General features: G+C 53.5%; 8 protein-coding genes across 8 annotated transcripts; 5 read left to right on the plus strand and 3 right to left on the minus strand.

The window, feature by feature from the left end:
• Positions 1-1,230: 1,230 nt before the first annotated feature.
• CTAM01_02275 (RNA recognition domain-containing protein) lies at positions 1,231-3,005 on the plus strand (the record flags this gene model as incomplete). The annotated part of the gene is made up of 5 exons (XM_060518314.1): positions 1,231-1,467; positions 1,521-1,550; positions 2,382-2,546; positions 2,596-2,672; positions 2,723-3,005. 5 exons carry the CDS (start codon positions 1,231-1,233, stop codon positions 3,003-3,005), a joined length of 792 nt encoding a protein of 263 aa, XP_060386947.1.
• A 945-nt stretch (positions 3,006-3,950) lies between these two features.
• On the minus strand, positions 3,951-4,844 carry CTAM01_02276 (Wos2; the record flags this gene model as incomplete). The annotated part of the gene is made up of 3 exons (XM_060518315.1): positions 3,951-4,162; positions 4,266-4,658; positions 4,817-4,844. The coding sequence occupies 3 exons, from the start codon at positions 4,842-4,844 to the stop codon at positions 3,951-3,953; spliced, it is 633 nt and encodes a 210-aa protein (XP_060386948.1).
• Positions 4,845-6,598: 1,754 nt separating this feature from the next.
• Positions 6,599-7,349, plus strand: CTAM01_02277 (Snf7 family protein; the record flags this gene model as incomplete). Its single annotated transcript, XM_060518316.1, has 2 exons — positions 6,599-6,646; positions 6,711-7,349. The coding sequence occupies 2 exons, from the start codon at positions 6,599-6,601 to the stop codon at positions 7,347-7,349; spliced, it is 687 nt and encodes a 228-aa protein (XP_060386949.1).
• A 1,653-nt stretch (positions 7,350-9,002) lies between these two features.
• On the minus strand, positions 9,003-9,455 carry CTAM01_02278 (uncharacterized protein; the record flags this gene model as incomplete). The annotated part of the gene is made up of 1 exon (XM_060518317.1): positions 9,003-9,455. The coding sequence occupies one exon, from the start codon at positions 9,453-9,455 to the stop codon at positions 9,003-9,005; it is 453 nt and encodes a 150-aa protein (XP_060386950.1).
• A 1,200-nt stretch (positions 9,456-10,655) lies between these two features.
• On the minus strand, positions 10,656-10,871 carry CTAM01_02279 (uncharacterized protein; the record flags this gene model as incomplete). The annotated part of the gene is made up of 1 exon (XM_060518318.1): positions 10,656-10,871. One exon carries the CDS (start codon positions 10,869-10,871, stop codon positions 10,656-10,658), a length of 216 nt encoding a protein of 71 aa, XP_060386951.1.
• Positions 10,872-11,464: 593 nt separating this feature from the next.
• Positions 11,465-11,746, plus strand: CTAM01_02280 (uncharacterized protein; the record flags this gene model as incomplete). The annotated part of the gene is made up of 2 exons (XM_060518319.1): positions 11,465-11,591; positions 11,658-11,746. The coding sequence occupies 2 exons, from the start codon at positions 11,465-11,467 to the stop codon at positions 11,744-11,746; spliced, it is 216 nt and encodes a 71-aa protein (XP_060386952.1).
• A 5,923-nt stretch (positions 11,747-17,669) lies between these two features.
• Positions 17,670-17,819, plus strand: CTAM01_02281 (uncharacterized protein; the record flags this gene model as incomplete). The annotated part of the gene is made up of 1 exon (XM_060518320.1): positions 17,670-17,819. One exon carries the CDS (start codon positions 17,670-17,672, stop codon positions 17,817-17,819), a length of 150 nt encoding a protein of 49 aa, XP_060386953.1.
• Positions 17,820-19,985: 2,166 nt separating this feature from the next.
• On the plus strand, positions 19,986-20,447 carry CTAM01_02282 (uncharacterized protein; the record flags this gene model as incomplete). Its single annotated transcript, XM_060518321.1, has 1 exon — positions 19,986-20,447. One exon carries the CDS (start codon positions 19,986-19,988, stop codon positions 20,445-20,447), a length of 462 nt encoding a protein of 153 aa, XP_060386954.1.
• Positions 20,448-22,425: the final 1,978 nt, after the last annotated feature.

Consider the following 22,425-nt stretch of genomic DNA (forward strand, 5'->3'; position numbering starts at 1 on the left):
AGGTATTTGGGAATTCTGCGACTGCCCTGAGACGAACGAGACGCGAGGCTTGGGGCGACATATTAGCGATGAGAGAGGGCATTGATGTCAGTGTCTGAGGGGACAGGTGATATCGAATACGGTCTTTCAGGGGGTTGACAACGAAACGTTCCTCCCTTGAGAGAACACAGAGCTTCGAAAGTTAATGCAGTCAAAGAAGCAAACACTAGGGGCATCGACAAGCTCTTGCCCTCCAAAATCGAAACATTAGAGCATCACCATTGAGACGATACCTTAGTCTAATCTGGCTCAGCGCTGCATACACGTGATGAACATCGACTTTGTGCGCAAAATCCCATGGCACAACCTCCATACTGCGGTCTTGCAATGCCATTGACAGACACCGAGGTCCATGATCTTGAACTCCCCTACCTTTGTATTCTCTGCGTAAATGCTGTGGATGCCTCGTGACGGTAGGCCATGCTACAGCCTACTCAAACTATTGGCTGTGGCGCTAACCAAATCTTGAGAATCAATCGTACTATCCAGTGATACCAGGGCCTGTTGGTTTATGGCCTGCTGCCTCAATTGCCCCAATTCTTGCTTCGGCAAGTTATATCTTTCGATAAGGCGCATTGAACTCAGCGCCAAAGAGATGGAAAGGAGACCTGACCAGCTGCTTCCCGAAATGGAACAATTGGAAGGCGCAAACAGGGGATGTGTGGCTGAGGAGGCAGCAGCTCTGGCGGATCCTTCTCGGCCCAAAGAGGACTAGTGCAACCAATCAACTTCCCGCTGTCAACGGGGTCCTCAGGCCCCCCTTGTTGTGGTCAGGCGCGCCGCAGCCTGCCGCTCCGCTGGCACCAACACCTTGCCCCGTCTCCTTTCCCATTTCGCCTTCACCCGCCCATTCCATTCATCTCGTAACCTTTCTTCTTCCCAAAGACAAACCTCCCCGTCCAACATCAAAGAGACCCCTCGGCCTCCCGACCAAAGTTTTCCTTCTTCAGCTGCATCCTCAAATTTTTGTGCAGCTCCTGTATTCTCTACCTCTTCCTTCAGACCGACCACTCCTCGCGCGCAAGCTTCTACGCGTCAGAGTTTGATTCTTCATCACATCAGCACTTCGTTTCGCATCACGCTCTTCACGACCTAATAATACTTGAAGAGACCCATCGACCAGCTGCTTTCTCATCGCAGCATTATCGCAAGCACATTTTCCTATCAAACAAATCCAACACCACAGTCATCATGTCTGGAAAGCTTGACCAGTCTCTCGATGAGATTCTCTCGACCCAACGCCGTTCTGCCGGCGGACCCGGCCGTCGCTCTCAGCGTCGATCCACCGGTGGTCGCCCTGCGGCCGCTGCCCCTGTCGGCGGTGTTCAGAAGACATCGCGACCTGCGCGCGGCGCCGCCGCCAACAAGCCTAATGCCGCCAAGCCTGCGCAAGGCTCTGGTGACAGCAAGGTCATCGTGAGCAACCTGGTAAGTTACTTTCCTCCCTCCGTCAATCCTGGCGCAAGCTAACACATACGAAGCCCAAGGATGTCAACGAGCAACAGATCAAGGTATGTTGCCGATAAGGCTCTTCAGCCCTCGGACTTGGTTCGACATGTTATTTCTCGCCTGCTCTCCTTCCCAGCCGGCGTCGTAGCGATATCAAATCCACTGTGGCCAAGGCCGCTTCCCAAACGGAATCCGTCAAGACACCATCAAGACTCCTTCCTCGATATCTGCGATCCTGAGATACGGCGCAGAACTCATCAGAAGTTGAGCACGTCCCTGTCGCGCGAACACAGTCCAAATTTGAGGTAGCCTGGTCAGCACCCAAGAAATTGGTACAGCCGACTGAAAATATGGGACGTTGGCTGTCTTCGACGGATATCCACAAGACCAGCTTGGTCTGGCACCACTCATCAGCATGATGATGCAATATGAAGCCCTTTCCAGCGAGCAAAGCAGTGAGCAACGTCGCAGCACAGGCCAGGACGGCTTCGATACATAGCTTCGCTGCTATCGATTCGCGAACCTACAATGACGGATGGCCTTTCAGCGGGGTTTCGGGGCATAGTACATACACATGGCTATTTGGGTCTGAAATGGTGTTACGGCCATGTGTTACGACGTTCCCCCACAGCAGCTGTTACGACTTGGGGTGATACCCTCCGACTTGATGGCAACTGAACACGAGGCAGCCATGGCTTCAACTGGGGCTTCTTTGGGGATGGACGCTGACGTGCGTACTAACGCTCACTGCTCTGCTCGCTGCCAACCTCCTGTGCTCCGGTCGACTATTGGATTTCTGCCGATTCCTTGCCCCTCGTGCGGCTCGGGTTCGGACGACGCTCGTGATTGAAACATCAACGCTTACGGATAACTAACATCGACTTTCCCTTCAGGAGTACTTTCTCACATCAGTTGGACCCATCAAGAGAGTTGACATCTCTTACGGACCCAACTCTGTTAGCCGCGGCATTGCCAACATCACATTCCGCGAGGCGGATGGCGCTAGCAAGGCCTTCCAGAAGCTGAACGGTCTGCTCGTCGACAACCGCCCGATCAAGGTAAGCATCTCGAATCATACCCTTTCATGTATACTCTAACGGGAACTAGATTGAGATCGTTGTTGGCGCTTCTCAGGCAGCCAACGTCATCCCTCCTGCCAAGAAGACTCTTGCTGAGCGCACCACGTAAGCAAAATCTCCATGAGATACTGAAATGCATATTAACAAGAAAACAGACAACCCAAGGCTCAGCCCAAGTCTGCTGCCAACAACAAGCGCAACAACAACAGCAACAACGCGAACGCCGGCAAGGGTGGCCCTGCCGCTGCTGGCACTGGTGGCAAGAAGCCCCGTGCCAAGCGCACCGGCCGTCCTGCAAAGAAGACGGCCGAGGAGCTTGACTCCGAGATGGCCGATTACTTCGAGTCTGGTGCCAACCCTAATGAGAACGCCGCTGCCCCCGCACCTGCCCCCGCAGCCACTAACGGCGACGCTGCTATGGAGGATGAGATCATGTAAACGGCACAAAGCTACTACAGACTCATTCACATAACGCTGGGCACTGAGGAGGTCAAAGTGGCACATTGTGTGGGGGGCTCCCTTCAACTTTCCTTATGCGCGCGACTCCGAAACTCTCAAACAGATTGCTGGAAGGAGAGAAGACACGGAGGTTACGGGATTATGGCTTTGGTTTCGACATGTTTTGGTTTCTTTCAAGCTCTCAGACTGCCTCCCTCGGCCTTCCGGCAATTATTCCCAAACATCACAAAAACACCAACCACGGCTTCATTGAGCCGGAACACCACGTCACCCATCTGCTTCGCCCAAATTATAGCAGGGCATGTATTATAGCGATCCTCAAGTCGGACAGACTCTAATACACAAAGCGCCGAGCCCCCAACTTGAGATTCAATAACGCAACGTGAAGTTCTTCGTGATTAATTAGTGTCTGAGCGAATCATTCAGTTATTTAGCGAGAAGAAGAGGGGGGGGGGGGGGGGGGAGACAGCTTGCGGTCAGGCACGCGGAGACCTTTGAGGATGTAGATAAAGGAACACAGCTGATCTCTCAAATCGATTTCACCAACCTATGATCTTGAAGTAGGTTTCCCGGCTTCACAGACGCAAAAATTCGATCCTAGACATCTCCTCGTACACCGAGCGCCTACAGACAGAGACCACGAACCGCGTTTGCTAGGAAGTAACTTCCACGGTGGGGTTCGAAAGAATGCTCAGAGAATCATGATATCCATTCGCTAAATGCCTACCACACCTTGAGTTCTCGTCTTAAATAAGTAGAAACCAATCCCACAGATCACGTGTCGTCTTTTCTTTTAGTCTTTTGATTCGAAAAAGTACATTCATAGTCGTTAGTCTAGAGCGGTATCCACGGGCGTTGCAGCCAAGATTGCTGGCCTAAGTGCCGGGAAAGTCGTCTCGGGTGCGTGTTAAAGGAAGAGATTGCTTATTTCGCAGCAGCCTTGTCAGCAGCAGGTGCGGCCTTGCCGTCGTCCTCCTCGCCCTCCAAGGCAGGCATGTCATCGTCATCCTCATCATCTTCCTCGTCCTCCATATCTCCCAAGCCTTCCATACCCGGTGCGCCGCCGCCGCCAAGCTTGGAGAAGTCGATGCCGCCGAAGTCGCCGCCGCCGGGGCCACCCATACCAGGCATGCCACCTAGTAAACGAACGTGTTAGTCTTTGCAATTGGAAAGGCTCTATTGCACCGTAATCCGCCATGGCGGGGTGTTGAGTTGCAAGGGAGTTTGTAAATCACGTACCCATACCGCCGAACTGAGAGAAATCCTCCTCGGCAGCCTCATCCTGCTCGTCCTCATCGACCCACTTGTCAAAGTCGGTCTTCAGGAAGTGGACCTTCTTGGCCTCCTTGAGCAGGCGAGGCCAGTACTCCTCCTTGAGTTCCTTCTTCTGGAGCTTGAACTCGACATTCTTGCCGGTGTGGTTGACCTTGCTCTCAGCGGGGTCGATCTCAGCGTACAGCTCGAGGTCAACGGCATACGAGCGCTTCAGAGAGTCGGAGGTACCGCTGAAGGACAGGCCGGTAGGCTTCAGGTCGACCTTGAGACTGGACTTGGGAACATCGGGAACGGTGATCGTCAAGTAGACGAAGTTCTTGGAGGCGTCTGAAGAGCTGGAGCGCTGGGCCCAGAGAACTGTGGGGGCGGAGACCGGGTTAGCTTCGGCGCATGTTCCGACATGGGGGTTAAGGGCGTGACTTCAAAAATGAAGATAGCATGAGTTGCCGGCGAATGTATAAGTCGGCGATTGAATTCCTAGAACGCGCCAAATGGGAAGATGAGCTTGTACGTACCCTCAGGAGTTTGTGTGGTGGCAGACATTTTGCTGGTGGGAATTTGTCGAGCAGGGAGCTATGACGGGGGATGAGGGGTAGGTTGATTCACGCGAGGCGCAAAGGTGTCGCAAGGAGGCAATCGCGGTTGGCAAATTGACCTAGTGAGAAGGGGTATTATGTGTAGACGTTGTGCAGATATCGACAACGACTGTTGGAGTTGGAGGAGTTGAGAGTGTGTGGAAGAGAGAAGCTGGAGGGGGTTGTGAGGCTACAGGTTTGAAAAGGCTGGGCCCTTGGTTGGGGTGAGGCCGGGTGGGCTCCAGTTACCGCCTGGAGATCACGGGCAATTGTAGAAGGCGCTCGAATCCGAAAGATTTGGTAGTAACCCACACCAGGCAGGCGGCAGGATGCACAGAGCACCTACCTTACGGAGTACCTCGCAGCACTAACAGCTCCAGGCTGGCACTGGCACTGGGGGCCAACTGGTGCTGCCACCACCGCTGCGGACCGGACCCTGGCAGGGCTGAACGCACTGTACACTTAGAAATCCCGTCTCCTTCCCCCCCCTCCAAGTTCCCCTCCTCCCTCCCGTTCAGTCCAGGGCTGTTTATTTTTTTCCCCTATTCTTCTTTTGGCGGTGCCAGGTACCTGGCCGAGCCTCTTTTCTGTCTTTCCAGTTGATACCAGGTACTTCTTTCCATGTGGGACTGTTGCCCCAGATGCGAGTACCTGTTTCCCTGTCTTCCCCTCTTTGCTGACGTTGGCTTCGCGGCCGAAAGAGCTTTCCAGCCCCCTGCAACCCCACGAAATAGGCATAAGAAGCATTCTGAGTGGATAGATGTTGCTTGCCTGCAGCTCCTGGTGAGGCGCATCATGGCAGACGCATGCACACAACAAAATCGACCTGGAGCAGTCTGTTCCCTTGTGTCAACTAATGTAAGGCGATCTGGAATCTTTGATCTTCTGGCGAGACGAAAGTCTGTTCTTCATTCTGATTCCCAGGTCCCTCAGCGTCGGAGCTGTCATCCAACCGGGCCTGAGCATCCAACTACTTGGCATCCATCTATGTATAAGGTAGGTAGGTAGCCAGCCACGACAGCTTAACTTCGCCTTGTCTTCCGACGCGGGTCAAGGCAGGCAGTGAGATCATACAGGGCCCTTGCCGATTTCTTATCCACCAGGGGTCTCATTTGCTGCAATACGGGCTGCCCGGAACGTGCGATTCGCCCACCTGTGTGATACTCAGTGCCCGCACTCGGATTCCCAAACTGTCCGCTGGATGACACAGGGGCGAGCATCTTCTCATTCGACTGAGAGACCTCTCATCCTGCCAATGGGTACCGATTGAATGGCATTGAGATTTCAGGATGAACTAAACGCTGCAGTCATTAACTCAAAGTGTGTTTCTTGTTACTGCCAAGGTGCCAGTTCAGTCAGCCGAAGCTCTTCAGGCCCCCATCCAGCGTCAACCATCCACTCGCTTAATGCGGTACTCGTCAGATGCATTCCCTCCTTACTTGCACTCAGTTGGTTAAGTGCATATCAATCACACTTTCCCCACGTGACGACTATCCCCCACTACAAGCCGTATCAGTCGATGCGGCAAGCAGGGAATGACGACACATCGCTTCCCAACCCAAGGCAGCGCTGATTGAACCTGGCAAACGACGAGGCTGGCGACAGCCTTAACACAACGCGCTACGAAGAACCATCCACTACATACCATCACGAAGCCTCGGTATCCTAGGCTCTCTGTATTGACGGTTTCCTTCGGCCCTTTTGCTTGTCGATCCGCACAACATGGAGACGCTGAGAGCCATATTCGTCAAGCCTGATCCGCAGCAACAGGTAGATTACGCCCGTCGTGGCAGCAGTGCCTTGGGAAATTTCTAATGAGTTTGTATCTGAACAGCTGCGGAAATGCAACGCTCTCATTCGCTCGAATATACGTAAACTCGACCGCGACATCAACCAAGTCAGGCAAGTCGAGGCCAAGACGAAGAACCTCATCCTCCAAGCCGATAAGCGAGCCCAGCGAGACCCGACGAGACAGAAACAAGCACAGAAGGAGGCGCGCGACTTTGCGCGGGAACTCATCCGCGCGCGCAAGACGAGCAATCGTCTAGTCACTTCCAAGGCGCAACTGAACAGCGTGCAAATGCAGGTCAACGAGGCGTTTGCCGTGAGGAAGATTGAGGGCAGCATCCGCGCGAGCGTCGGCGTGATGAAGGACGTCAACCGTTTGATTCGGCTACCTGAGCTGGCCGGCACGATGCAGGAACTCAGCGCGGAGTTGATGAAGGCCGGGATTATCGAGGAGATGGTGGGCGAGAGTCTGCCCGAGGACATGGACGAGTTCGACGAGGAGGAGGCCGAGGGCGAGGTCGACAAGGTCCTCGGCGAGATTCTCAAGGACCGCATGTCCAAGGAGAAGCTCCCCGCTGCGCCGGTCACGCAAGAACCCAAGCCGGTCGAGGTCGAGGAGGAGGAAGAGGATGCCGAGGCTATGATGAATCAGATGCGCAACAGACTGGAGGCCTTGCGGAGCTAAGGGCTTGCATATCGATAAAGGCGGCGTACGGTGTTTTGTTTCACGGGCCAATTCTGTCAGCTCGGCTTTTTTAAAGGCAACATTCCACACAAGGGTCCAGATACAACGACGGAGACACATCCAGGCCTGGCAGGGCTTTCCCCAGCAATTTGTCGGGCGTGTCCAGATCTACACAGTTTCTGTGGCTCTCATTGTGCTCCCGGGTCATCTTCATGTTTCGTCTGGCGTTTGGAGTAGCCATCATTCAGAAGTAAACATTCTCTTCACGTGTTGAAAGGTCAGACGGGTGACTCTAGGCCAAAGGACATTGTACAGTTCCTCTCGCTTGGCTATTTGCACAAGTTAAGAGACTCAAAAAGAAAGTCCTCAAACGAAAAAATGTCTTCCAACTTTGTCCAGCTCGTTGTTTCGATGTGGTGAGCAATTAGGTCATACTTGATCTTCCCATCATGCACCAAAAGAGACCATTTTCCCCGTTTGTCAAGCCAAATTTTTCAATCATACCTTTCAGACGTCCCTGGTCGTGATTTTAAGATCTGAGATCTCAACTTGGCAGCGCCCGCCATGTCTCACACGGAGAATGCCGTCTTATCCTCTCTAAGTAAGCTGTTCACCACGCTTCGGTGGGCATTGTTTGTGGAAGTCTTCAGAAAAGCACTTGGTTGTGCTGAGATCCTTCGCTGCCAGCTTGTCCCTCTTCTCATTGTTTGTTTCCTTTCACTGAGGCTACATGTGCCTCTCAAGTGGCCGGTTGGGCGATTTGCGGTCATTCTTCCAAGGATGATGGTACTGATGTCGGATTTTACTTGATTGGTGTATTGAAATGGATTGAAATCAATTCAAGATCAACTTCTATGGCTATATATAGACAGCGCATTAAGTTACTTGGGCAAATTGAGAGTGAATTCGACAACATGGCATCGTGGCTCTCGTCGGAGCAGCTTTTGCCAAAGGATCATGTGCGAGTTACCAAAGGCTGAGGGACGAAATAGCATTCTCTCTTGGACATACGAAGGACCTCATAATTTGATCCCGTAGATGATCGTACGTGGAAATTGGTTAGATACTGATTTACGACTTTGGCCTCGTTGTCGGAATACTGTATTAATGTCAGATCAGTCATAGTGCTGTATTCCTCGGCTCGGAGGCCCTCTAATAAGCATGCGAGATACAATTCTACCGGGCTTGATTGTCTCCTTGTCTCGAGGCCATCGGACCATTGGACCACTTTGACTAGGTTCACGGGGAGCGACGATAAAATCGTAAAGCGTAGTTAAGATTGGAAGACTAACAGCAACGAATAAGGGAAAAGTAGGGAGTGGTGAGATGTCACAAGAGAGGTGGAGGATGGCATCAGAAGGGAGACAGGCCCAGACGGAGAAAGAAACGGCATCGGCGGCACAGGACGCTATTCATACAGCTAATTCGCCGTGATACTATAGTGCCCTGCCGCCGCTGGGAGAACATCAGGTATAATAGAAAATGATTCAATCTGTTGTCTTCTCTCAAAGCTCAACAACCTCTGGGTTAGCAGCGAACCAAACTAAGAAAACACCACCAACTACATTCAGACTATGGAAAACATGGCTTAACATCTGCATGACATCAATTCATCTTCCAACCCCAAAATACCGCCGTTAACCCATAAGAACATCAAATCTGCATCACCTTAGAATACAACCTCCTCATACAACACCTCTCCATAAACCAATCCCCCTCAACTCTTCGCCACGTCTCATGATAATGCCCGGCACCAGTAGAATGCAACCCCGACTCCGAGCCCCTCGTTCCAGCGTGATAAATCACCCCAAACACAGCCTTGACCTCGTCCTCGGAAACCTGCTCCAGGTCCCCCGCGTCCGTCAGGTGCATCGTCTGCATGACTTTAAAGGCCTCGCTAAAGTGCGCGACCCACGCTTCGCGCGAGGTCCAGCGGTACCGGACGCCGTTGAGGGTCAGGATGCTGCCGTCCAGGTCGAAGGCCTCGAAGATGAGGGTGGGAAGCATGATTGTGTCGAAGCGGTCCCAGTCGCATGTGTCGGCGAAGCGGCAGTATTGGGCTTTTTTGCGGCGGATGATTTCTGCTACTTCGGGGGAGATTGCCATCTTTTGTTCGGTATTCTGGTTTCGCGAGGGTCCAAGATGCGAGGGAGGACAGCAGATATAAGCTGATCGCAACAACGATGGTAAATGAGTAAAGGAAACAATCACGTCCTCCGTCTATTGTATTCTGACATATCCCAACGCTATGTACCAGTCTATGCCCCATCATCAAGCCACAAGCAGAAGAGGGGGTTTTGCGGGGACGCTATCGATCATCACACTTTCTGCCAAGAAGGGAGTTGATGTCAGATACTTCCCACGCTCGAATTACCTATTGAAGAATCATGGTAACATCGAGACCGTTGAAGACATGGGGGTTTACTGCAGCTGTGGCAGCCCTCCAGCATTCGGCCCATTAATTTACTAGGATGGTAAGAGGGGCGTAAGCACTTGTCCATAGCATGCCAAGCAGGGATTCCACTGGTTCATCGGGCATTGTATGATAGTGACGATTTAAGCATTCATGTGATCTTGGTGAGAACCTCAATATCCAGGGTCTCATCCGATTAAGTGATAGGAAGTGCAGATTTCCCCCTTCTTAGCACTCAAGCATCGTTTGTTGTAAGTCTTTCGGCAAGACTAGCAAGTGGCTTGTTCAATTCAGTTGGTAGTCCTCGACGCACATATCATCCTTGGAAATACATCTATTTTCGCTTGTTGCTTCCTATGAGCATCGAAGCCAAGATAGAGTCAAGATCGGGTTGTCAAAAATAAAAAAAAGTTCATCAAGTGGTACCACCACCTCTTTGGCGAAGCTTTCACAGGCCTTTGGCGGCATGTCTCCTATCAGTGATGCCCAGACAGGACTGATGATGAAGCGTCAAGACTGTCTTGCACCATCGATCGTGATATCGTAAGATTAGCAGGTACGATCTATCACTGTCCTATCGCAGTCAAAGCCCTGCAAGATGTTTTCCGCAAACTCGAAAACTTGAGTCTCAACCAATCGAGATATCGCAAGTAAGATATGTTTGCCTTGTCCGCACCTGATATCTCATCTCTCGCCCGAGCATGTCCCCTCGAACGTACCGCATCCGGTTCAAGACAGCCTTGAAACCCTCAACCACAACCACAACCACAATCAACAAAATCTTAACTCAGACATCTCTCTCAACACCACAATACCTCTCAGAGACTCGCCGTCTTCGAAAATAACGTTCGCAACCTCGTCTCAGCAAGCAAACCATCCCCCCTTCCCCATCCTCATCCTCCACCCTCCAAGTCTCGAGATAATACCCGCCGCCAGTCAAATGAACCCCCCTTCTCAGATCCGGCATCTCCAACATGATACACGAGTCTCAAAGACGGCCTTGGCCTCATTCTTACTGTCCCACTCCGGTACCCACCCCGATCCCGATCCCGATCCCCGTCTCCGGGCCCCACCCCCCTCAACAGCCTCCAACTCCCCTGGACCACCATCACACAAGGTCTGCATCTCCTTAAACTCTCTTTCCACGACACGAGACGAACGCGGCTAGGCAGTTCAAACCCACTTCTGCTCCACCCCGTTCTCGTCGATGTACATCCGGCCCGAGGCGTCGAGGAACCTCGATCTCGGCGTTGGGTAGGATTAGACTGGAGCGGAGAGACTATTGTTTGGCATAAATGTAGCGACAGTAGCGTGTCTTACTACGGCGAATAGATTCTTCCATTTCGATGGAGCTAAGCACGATCGATCGTTGGGAGGGTTTGTTGGTTTGGGTGAGAGGTTTGGTGTAAGTGTAAACTCGATGTGCCCATTCATGCATGGTTCCGGGCGAATCTCAATAAGCCTCACGAGTTGACTTTGTCTCCACGAAGCAGGTCAGTGGCCTTTTCATCCAACTAGGCTGTCTATCTTGAGATCTAGAAACCTCATTCCTTGCGATATGTGACCCAATATCCTCACACAAGAAAGGAGATACTCTGCAGGAGGCCGCTTAACCACGCAAAGCCTTGTAGAAGCCTCGCTTTTGTTTAGAACCAAGTCAAACAGCACGGCAACAGGTATACAAACAGCGATATCTGTCCCAATGCTCAAGTTCACCGCAACTCAAAGGACAACAACACCGACACGTTACTTCTCCCCTCGCCGCAAAGCCGCATCTCCCAGTAACCCAACGGCCCCAAGCCAGAAGCAGTTGACTCAGCATGCCATCTGTAAGCTGCTCTCATAAGCGGCTCTGCTCTCAGTCAGACCGTTCAGCCTATCACTGATCATTCAAGCTCACCCCGATGATCCCCCACGATCTGACAACCCGTACGACGAGACCGGTGAACCTCCACAGGCCCTGCACCCAAAGCATGCTGCGTAAGAATGGCTGATGTAAGACCACCAAAATTCCAACGCACGCGACGAACAAGAGATGAACGACGCTCTTGTCAGCTAGAACACCCCCAATCTCTCGGCCGGCGGTTGCGGAATCTCCATCTTCATCTCCACGAGATGGAACCGCAATAAGGCTCAACGGCTCTGGAACGCCGAACGCAGATCCCTTGTTGACAAACTTCCCCGATCGATGGGGACATCTTTCAGTGGTGTATCATGGCCTCGGGGCGAGCAGTCCCACAATCCCAAAACGGTCTGACCGTTTCGCGGCCACCGTTTCCGGGAGCATAACTCAAGGGGAGGGAAGGGGGAAGTTATGCATTCCACACACTGCATGACCATTTCCGTTGCCCTCCCTCCATCCACCCGGTAGACTAATCCGGCAGCAACCGAGCAAGAGCCGGAAAGTCCTAGGGCAAAACTGCAAACTGCAAATCGCAAATACCCAAACGCTCAAAGCAGCAGCACGTCAGGGAGAAGAGCGCGCAATCACCCGCTAGACCGGAACAGGACCCCCTGCCGCAACTGCATCCACACACCCACGCAAACCACGCTTTCTGCTCTTCTCTTCTACGGGTCCCACAACCCGCAGCCGGTCCAATTTCGGGGGACGGGGGGGATGAACCGGGATAAGCAACACCCAAACACGCACACCCTCCGCCGTCGCAGGGGGAGGAAGAAGAAGGAGGCTAAGAGGGGAAAAAACCGTCTAGCGGCTTTCTAGAAGGTCGTCCAGGGCGGACAATCTCAATTCCTGGTTCTCTGGTGTCTGTAACCCGGTCCCCCCCCCCTACCTAGCCCCGCGGGCATCCTTCCGGTCGCTCGGTGCGCGTTTGGTCCAGGGGGTGAACGCTACCACCATGAATCGCGACACCCGCCCGATAGATAGATAGCTAAAGGGTTTTATCTGGCGTTGGCGTCGTGTCGTCGCGCGGTCTGGGGTCGGGCGTTGCGGTTTTGGGTAGGTCGACGATGCCGCGGTGGCTGTTCCGGTGCGTTGTGCTCGGTGCACTTGTTGCAAATAGATGCAACGCCGGGCCTTGCGGGACGGAGACGCTTGTGATGGCTTCCTTTTTTTCGGGGTCCTATTCGGCTTCTCTCCCTCAGCCACCTCAAGCTTGTGAAAGGGTCCTGAGGGGAGACTGCGGAAAAAGAAGTGGCAGGCGGAAGCGATTTGCGGTGCTTTGCTCGGTGTGGCGTCGGTGTCGATAACCACACCGTCTGTGGCTACCCCAAAGAGCTTGACTGCGAAGGGGAACATAGCCGTACGTGGTTTAATCCCGTTTCAGTCTGATCTTTTCTGCTTCTTCCTTTCGACCTATTGGTGCTACCGCCTCGGCTACCTACCGCTTGGTGTTGATCGTCGAGTAAGTCCCGTAGTTGGCACGGACCGGATGCGACTCGATTGCAACCGCGCCGCCGCTCGCCCGTCAGGCATGTGCTGCCGCTGCTACTGCTGCTGCGGTGGCATTTGTCGTCGTCGAGCTTGTTTCACAAGGTACTCGTTGGAGTCATTGCCAGACACTGGACGAAATAGAAAATCAGGGCAATCGATGGGCAGGGAATATGCAAAACTCTAAAGAATGTTGCCTGCCGCGACCAAGTCCAGAACGATCGCCGTCCATCTTGTCTGTCTTGGAATTAAGTTGTCAGCCAGTCTCGATAGGTCCATGGGCCATGACCGCCTTCAGCTTTTTGAATTGCCAAAGAGGGTTTCCCCTGCGTGTTAGCTCGCTGTATGCTCGGATATCTGGAAATGCTTGCCCAGCTGGTGGTTGAAGGTTGATCTAGCATCTATCGCTCTCTCACCCCCCTTGCGTGCCTGCGGGATACATTCCCGCCGCCCTTTTACAAAGCCAAGGCAAGGGCACAATTGGCAGGTCCAGGAACGGGATGCCCTGCGGTGTGGCACAACCCCGAATTCGGGACGAGACTCTGCCGTTGATGGCGGGGACCACTCATATTGCGAGTTGCCGCCTCTGCCATCTCATTCGAAAATGGGCTGCGACAAATCCGTTGTCGTTGCTGAATGCTGACGACGCAAACGGTGATGAAGATGGCTTATTCGCGGGGGAGGGGGCCCCTCTCCTCTCCCGCCCGTCGCAAACTCGCGTTCGAGACCCAATACGATCTCGCCGTTTCTTCGTTTGTGCGACCAACAAGAATGAGGGATGTGGAAGCGGAGGAACACAAACTTACAGGTTCCTCCGCTGCGCAACGTAACGGCTTTTCCTTGCCCATCCGTACCCTATTCTTAGGTGAGGTCACTCGGGTCAGCAATCAATCAACAACCCAGGCCCTGAGTCACTGACAAAGGGGTTGATTTGGCCTGACTATTCTCATCCCAAGGCTGGCGACAGACACATACACACTCTCCACAAACCACCACCACCACCGCCGCCGCAACTACAGCTTGGACGATCCGGGGAAACAAAGGTGGGTGGTACCGCCGTGTACAGACTTAAATTGAGTATCAATACGTATTCGAAGGTCATTGTAAATGGAATGGAATCACGAATGCGCCACCCCCAGTCTGACTCAGGCCGGGAAAGCATTCGCCGCGGGCTGAGCCAGAGCCCAGTCAGCACGGCCGTATTGATTCGCGACGGTAACGAGCATTTGAAAAAGGCACGAATGGCAAGTCGCCGGTGTGTTACTTTCTGAATAGGCAGGCAAGTTGCATCTTACAGACAGGGAGCAGAAGCGATAACCAGGCGGTAAGCCTGTTCGGTGTGCTGTACACGGTAGAGACAGGGCGGTCTGAATTATCGGTATGCGCCTTGTCACCGCCTTCCCTGGTGTGTGTGAGTGCATGTGTAATATACCCGTTGTTTGAGTCGTATTGCGTCTGGAATAGGAATTAGGTTGGACGTCTTAGGTGTCAGTTCTGCGGTTCGGAAACATTGGATGTTGGGGGAGCATGGTAGCTACTAGTCAGCGGCAGCACAGTCAGAAGCAAGCTGAGCAAGGCACACCATCCATCCATCCATCCATCCAGCCAGCCATCCACCCACGAACGGGTGTATTCGTAAGTTGATGGTTGTCGTCGCATTTCGTTTGAATGCGGATGCGGTTGCGGTTCCGGGTTGTGTTGCGCGTTCGCTCGGGGGGTTTCTCGCTTGTTGGAATGGGTGATGGTGGTGGTCAGGGTTGGGACTTTGGGCTTGTTGGTGATGTCGGTGGTTGTCTGGAGAGGAATGGAGGAAATTCGGGCATCCAACGGAATTCCAATCGACAACCAACCGCATCGTCGGGGCATCGCGGCGTCGCATCCGGGGGCCATCCATCTAGACCAGTTGCATTCCCGCGAGTGATTGCTCTGAATCATCCAACTCACACAACCTTGTTGGTAACTTGGTGTATCCGTACTCCGTCACGTCCGTATAGACACCAACGATTCGTATCCATGGATAGTTTGGTGTAAGTATCGAGTGTTCTGTAATTAGTCTATATCCGTACGGAGTAGATGGAACTGGTTTGCCGGCCGGGGATGATGGGTGTTGACTGTCACTTTGCGTGTTACCGAATGAGACGATGATACATCTGTAACTCTGCCAACACTCTGTATGATGTACGGAAGCGCCTCCGTGTGTTTCTGGAAATTGAGCCCCGACTCCTGGCGGATGAAAGAAGAAGCGCCGCAAATGACGAAGGATCCATGTCTTCTTTCCATTTCGCCTCGCCTCGCCCTGCCCTGGCCAGCCCGCCAACCTCGTCAACCTCGTCAACATAGCCATGGCTTCCAACCTGACTCCGGGCACCTGGGATTTGCAGGCTTGCAGCTGTATCCGTACGCCTCGTGGGAATTTTCCCATATTTTTAAGATGAGATGCCCAGGGTCATGACGGGAGAGGCTGGGCAAGCGGGAAGGGTGGACAAAAAAGCTGGGGTCGAACCGTCGCGATAATAGGCACCGAGCCCAACAAGCCGACAGGGAACAGGGCCGGAAATGAGAGGGAAGCCCAAGACTTCCAGGACCCCCAGCGAGCACTGCAAGCAGTGCAAGGAAAAGATGAAAAAAACTCTTCCAAATTGACGGAAAAGAAACGATCTGATGCCAGTTGGTGATAGTTGACGGAATTTCTGAGACCGGGGATCTCGAACCGGGCCAGTGGATTGGGCCCCCCCAAGCAGCAGCTTGCCGGCCGAGAAGCAATTGGACAGCCGGGAAGTGAAAAGTGATGGACAGGAACCTGGAAAGAAAAGAAACAACGGCCGTGAGCGAGCCCGGGGGTCCGGAAATGGCCGTTCTGGCTGGTGGCCCTAGTTTGCTTTTTGGTCTCTCTTTTGGTGTCCATGCCATGTACGGGCAAATTGGTAAAGTTTGGGTAAAAGATCAATACGGAAGTTCCTAGTTGAGTTTCCGTCGTGGCCGTTCTCGTCTGTCACTGGAGCGGGATGGGCGCGGATGCAATGCGATGCGATGCGCCCAGAGAACCATCAGCATCAGCCCTGGGGAAGGGGAGGTACCTAGGCGGTGGGATTGATGAGGATGTGCTGGATGCAGCCACGGCAGATTTGCTAGCACATCTCGTTTCAATGTTTCGTCCTCTTGGCTCCCGATATTTGTTGGCGTTGGTGTTGGTGATGTGGCTTGCTGTCGTTGTGGTGTTGTACAGATGGAGGTACAAGGCCTCAACCTGAGGTGCATGCAATCTGGTATTGGCAGCATCTGGACCTTACCGGGCAAGGTACGCCGTAATTAGGTAGGTATTGTCGTCGCTGGAACAAGAACTAGATCGGACGTCCACCATCGCTGGGCGGCATCAAAGGTGGCAGGGCCCTGGCGGCGGTGAGGCGTTGTAAGTCAAAAAGCATGCGGTAAGTCGGTGTGCTTCCTGTAGTTCCCCGAATGCATTCAGTCAATCGCGGGCGCTCATTTAGGCATTGCTTTGATTCTTCCCCTCATCCTTGGCTTCCCCAGGAGGGGCTTCCAGCCTATCGAGGCGCATGGAGATTCACATTCGCAGCTGGGACCCGACAATCTAACAAGAATGAGGGGGTGAGATGTTCTGCTTGATGCGATGAGTCGGTTAATGAAGCAGAAAAAGCAGCCAAGGGGGTGTATGCTATGTGTGTAACTGACTGGCACTGGACAACGATCGATGGCGAGTGGAAATGTCAATATCAAAATCAAACGGATGCGATAGGCCGCTTCTGTGACTCGAATTCTCGGTCAAAGTTGTAGAGATTCAGCGAGCGATTGACGATTTGAGGGGGGTGTCCAATCAGAGGTTGAAGCGGTAGCGCGTGTTGAGTTGAAAACCTAACTAACTGTAGAGACCAGATTGGCAGATGGGTGACGGGTAAATCCGATGCAGCGAGAGAAATGCCTTCTGCCCTCCCCCCGCCGTTTGAGACGGCGCAAAAAGTCTGGACGGAGAAGCACCGAGCGCACCGAGGTCTCTCCTTCCCGTCTCTCTCGAGTCTCGCCCGTCTGGGCAGGAGGAAAGTACCTTCCTGCCGTTCTAACCTCTGCTGTGGAGGAAGGTACCTGCTTTCTTCAGGTTCCTGCCCGTGCCAGTTCTTTGGGCTCGCCCGAGGCCCGGGGCAGCCCAGACTGCCTTCCGCGGGGGCAGGGGCACGCAAGAAGAAAGAGCGCGGGACAGGGCAGGCAGAAAAAGACCCCCCGGCCAGAACACTGAATTGAACGGTCGGCCCCAAGGCGACAGGGCCAGACAGAAGGAAAGGGCGATCCCCAGCCAGTGGCCCAGCACGCCTGCCCGCGAGGGGTGTTCAAACGGCTGGCCCCAGGCCACAGGCACCCCCAGGGCCCCCGCCTCATGCCGCTGTCGGGCCTCGAATGGGGTAGCGATTAGCAGTGATTGCTGCTGATAGCACCGGGGACAAGTCCCTAGCGAACCGCCTAGAGGGCCTGAGAGCCAAACTCCAACGCTCCAGCTCTCAACATGCCCTGCATTTTGCCCATCCGTTCTGGCCCCCGCGGATTACCAGCTTTTGGCAAAACTCTCTTGGTCCCTTGCAAGTATCTTTGCTGCCTGAAGTGGGTGCAGAGGTACTTCTGGATCATGACTCTTCCCCTGTTACGGTGTAGGTAAGGTAGACAAGTGCCCTCTTCTCGCGACCAATGATTCCCGACACAGACTCACACCCTTACCCCCTTCCGACAAGGCGGTCAAACACCGCTCATTCATTTTCCGTCTTCTTTGCTTTTTGGCTGGTTGGCTGCCGCTCTGCCGCTGTTGGCCTGTCGATATCGCCAAATCGATGCTCCTACTAAGATGTGCGCTGTGAGACAGGCAGACAGCTCCCGCCGCTTCCCCGTCGGCGGTCTGCGGGCCTCTTCCGTATCGTCGCTCGGCGTCCAGTCTTCCTCTTCAAACCCCTGCCTCTCATCACACACAATCATCGCCAATACCGCCGGTTGTCTCTCCCTCCCGTTCTAGGTCGGCCTCAGTATCACAGTAGGGGGTGCCGGCCTCGTGTTTGTCACTGCTGCATCGTGGGGGTGGGCAAGCGGCACAATTGCACCGACAGGGGCCGTCGACATTCACAATTCAAGGATGCGAGACACCGAGGCACCAAGAGACGGAAAGCAGCCTGGATAGACCCGATGCAGAGTCAGAAACTCTGAATTTGATGATATCTGGATTGGGGATGGCAGCTGGAATGGAATCGCCGGCTCTGTCTCCGACTCCCTTGCGTATCGATCGTATGTATCCGTAGGTAGACTTAGTTATAGTACGAATAACTAGTAGACACAGCTGGGCTGGGGACCAGTCGGAGTCTTGGAGACCGCTTGCGCCTACGGAGCCAGGCCCGTCCGTTCGCAACTCCATTCCCGTTGCCCCATGGGAACATTCCCCGCGGCACTCGAGCGGCGATTGCGATTCAGCTTTGTTTGCGCCATGATGTTTCTCACATTTGATAGTTGACACAATGCCAGAAAAGGTACTATTGAAGCAATACTGATACTCTATACATGATGTAACACCGTACTCTGGTATTGTTGTATATATCATGACTCTTTCTGCCTGTGTTCGAGTCATCTCGGTGTCTCGACCATACAGTGGCGGTAAAAGCAACACCAAGTACACCAAACAACCATCAGCAACCAGCAATAACAAGCGTCATCGCAAGCCAGCGCCGGCGTCATCATAACCAACAACACCATCAGCAGCAACACTTCCCGCCCACGCCGAAAGACACCACCCACACACTGCCACTCCCGTTCGTATACACAGATAGATACGCGCAGCTGCAGGCAAGAGTCAACCCAGCCCATCCGACTTACTCGGGTGCAGTACAAACACGGACAAAAGTCATCACCGAGAGAAAGAGGCCAAAAGCAGGATTTCCAATATTCCGTTCTTGTCATCCACCGTCCTCTCTATCCGAACCTATACAATCCCGCTGTACTGGCTGTACTGTACTCCGTACCGCGGTGCCGACGACGACTACGAAATACCGGTACGAGACTCCATAGTTCGGACAGCAGCACTCTCAGCAGCTCCTCGGCAACGCCACGTCGAGAATAGTCACCAAGCCCAGGCCTGCGGTCCAACTCTGAATCACCAGAAGCAGGTAATTAACCAGCCAGCCTGAGCCTGAGCCTGAAGGGTACCAAGGATTGGGAATACGGTCTTCCTCCCGCGCGACCGCCAGCCCTGTCGCCGACATTTGTCCTTTCTTCTTTCCCTTTTCATCTTACCGTCCTTGTATACACCCCCTTGCTCACCCCCCTCCTTGCCGACAACTGCAACCGCTTTCCGCCCAAGCCCAACACCTTCAGCTCTTTCCTTCTGGGGCCTTTACCGGTACCGCACCCCCTGCGCTGTCAGCACTCACATTTACACCCCCCTTCCTTCCGACCTGGACTTTCCATCTCCGTCACCGCCTCCCTTGCCTTGTTTTCCCACCCCCTCGGGATACCGGGAAAGCAGTTACCCCCATCTTTTAGGCTTGCCAAAGGCCTAGGTCCACTCTCCGAAATTCCTCGGAACGTTGCTCTGCCCAACCTTGCACCTCCTGTTGACTCTCACCCCCTTTTCTCACACACCCCCAACACCCGCAACACGCCCCCCCCGACACACCCCCAGAAAACCAGAGGAAGGCAGACGCGCCCCTTGGGACTTATAAGTCTCCCGTGTCCACCTTCTCCCACACTCTTCCAGTTCGTGATAATCAACAACAATATCCACAACTCTGAAGTCTTATACGAACAAGACCTTTCAACACTCAACATCACTCTACACATCGCAGCCATGTACGGCTCATACGGTTCATACAGCTCCATGGGCTCCGTCTCCATGACCGCCCCCATCGATATCTCTCCCAGCAACATGCTCGCCCACGACCGGTCGTGCGCCTTCCCTTCTTGGCCACGCCGCGATACCCTCGCCGACTTTGACGGCGAGCCCAGAGCCACCTCTTACCTTTCCGACGAGGACCTCTTCCCCCAGGATTTCGAGGACGACTCCCACAGCGTTTCCAGCCACGGCAGCTTCTCATCGCCCAACTCCCGCTCTCCCCAGATTTCCGAGGTTGAGCTTCTCCAGATGGAACGCGAACGCATGGCTATGCAGCGCGAGGCCCTTCGTTGCGTCATGGCCGAGAAGGAACGCCGTCGCCAAGCAGCTCTCCAGCAAAAGAAGTCGCAACGTCGCGGCAGCTCCAAGAAGAGCCCCAAGAACAAGCTCGCCTCCATGACTCCCATCGCCGAGTGAGAGCTTTCCACGATAAAGCTGCAAGCTCTCTCTACTACTTGGCATGTGGCAATGCGCAAACATCTATTGTTCGGACGAGCATACTCTAGCTCGCCGGCACACCTCCTCAGTCTCGACAAACCCTAATCCATAATATCGGCAGCCTCTTCAGCATGGCGCCAGCACAAGACCAAATCAGGACCGCCTCTGACCTGGAACATCCAATATGCTCCGACGGTCCAGGTCTCTGGTCTTCAAACACAAACACGCCTCTGGCAATTCAACCACCTTGGCCTCGGCCTCGTGTGCAACGCGGCCTGATTTCCATCACAAGCTTGCAACCGATCATCCAGCTTCTAGCTTGCTCATCACTGCACGGGGCGACTCGGAACGCCGTGTGGGGGAGCACAAGCAAGGCCGATCGTGGGGGGGCCAGCCTACAGCAGTGTGTCTCAGCCACACTCGCGCACGCCCGGCGGTATCGGCCACCCACCGAACAAGAGTCACCCGGCAATGGCTGGTGTGGCAGGTGAGAGGACTTACAGGTCGGCTGCCTCGTTACGTTGCAATCGATACCTGGTCCTCGTGGACTCATCATTTGGGCACTGGCATTTCACATGCCTTGCATCACCCTGTTTACTGCTTTTTCTCATTGTCTTTTCATGTTGATACCCCCCTTTGCTGTGGCCCACCGAGGTAGCCCAGCTAGTGTTTGTCGCATGGAGTTTGTTTTTTCATATCGATCAACGGATCGACTTTTGGGTTATTGGGGGCAGCATGGCATCACAGCACATTTTCACAGGACTTTGCATCCGCATCATCGGGGACTTAAGCATAGGAACACCATTTTGCCCACACGAGGCTTCGCATTAGTTAGTTAGTTAGTATTTAGTACGAGATACCCTTCGCCACGCGCGACATCAACATTTGATTCTATTCTTTATCACAAGATATCTACATCCACCTATTCGCTTCCTAGTGATTTGTAACCCTGTGACTCAGGCATGCATCGCCTTCTCGTCGCTATAGGATGCATTTGCTTATGACAGGTGCGTTCGTGCATCAAGGCGTAACAGCATTTGAAATCAGGAAAAATGTCAGAGTCATTCCGTAAATTCCGTTCCGGCATGCAGAACCACAACCGTAGAGTCATACTTTTTACGAGCTAACGTAAGCATGTGGCACTCTGACCTGCCTAGATTCAGCGGTTATTGAAGTGTCTACTGAGTACCGCGCGCTGGTTGGACTGTGTGTGTGGCTTGTAGGGTTTGCTGCTTGCCTCACTTGCTTTCGGTCGCTGACAAAGTCCAACCGCGGGTCTGGAATCAATATTGGGGAATTATTGTGGGAGCTGAGGAACTGGAACTGGAAACTGGAACTGGGACTGGGACTGGCAGAGTGGATGGCGCTGACCGGTCGGTCGGGGGCTGAAGGATTACCCTGTTTTTTTTTCTCTCTCTGCTTTTGTGAGGTTTGTTGTGTGTTGTGGACTTGAGGTTGTTCTAGCCACAAAAATCATGTCGTCATTAATATCGTATTGTCTCGCTGGCTTTTCGGAACTTTGCGAGCAGTACCGGTATTGTGCCAACCCGCCAGCCAAAAGTGTGTTGGGGGGTCTCGGCCTGGTTGGGGGAGAGACGGAGGCAGAGCCGACGGTGTTGCGGCTTGTGACTGCCCTACACTGTAAAGTCTGGCTGGCAATATGGGATAACAACAAGAGGCCCTCGCGAAAACGGTCGGGAACCGTCGGGAGATGCACCCCTGTCAATACCTTTTGCCTTAGGTAATCATTCAAAGTCTCGAGTTCCAAGCAACAATTCCCGTTGAGGATTCCCGGCGGGTGGACTACTACGTATTCGCTTGAACTTTTGCGGGTATGGAACTTGTAAGCCCTGGGATATGCGCTGCTGGCAACTTGGCAAGATGGATTTAGTTGGAAGACACAGACCCCGTCATGCCGTTTGCTCCGTCCGAAAGACACAGCCTCACTTAATTCCAC

Source organism: Colletotrichum tamarilloi, assembly GCF_030869305.1.
Source record: "Colletotrichum tamarilloi strain Tom-12 chromosome Unknown Scaffold_5.1, whole genome shotgun sequence".
NCBI lineage: Eukaryota > Fungi > Ascomycota > Sordariomycetes > Glomerellales > Glomerellaceae > Colletotrichum > Colletotrichum tamarilloi.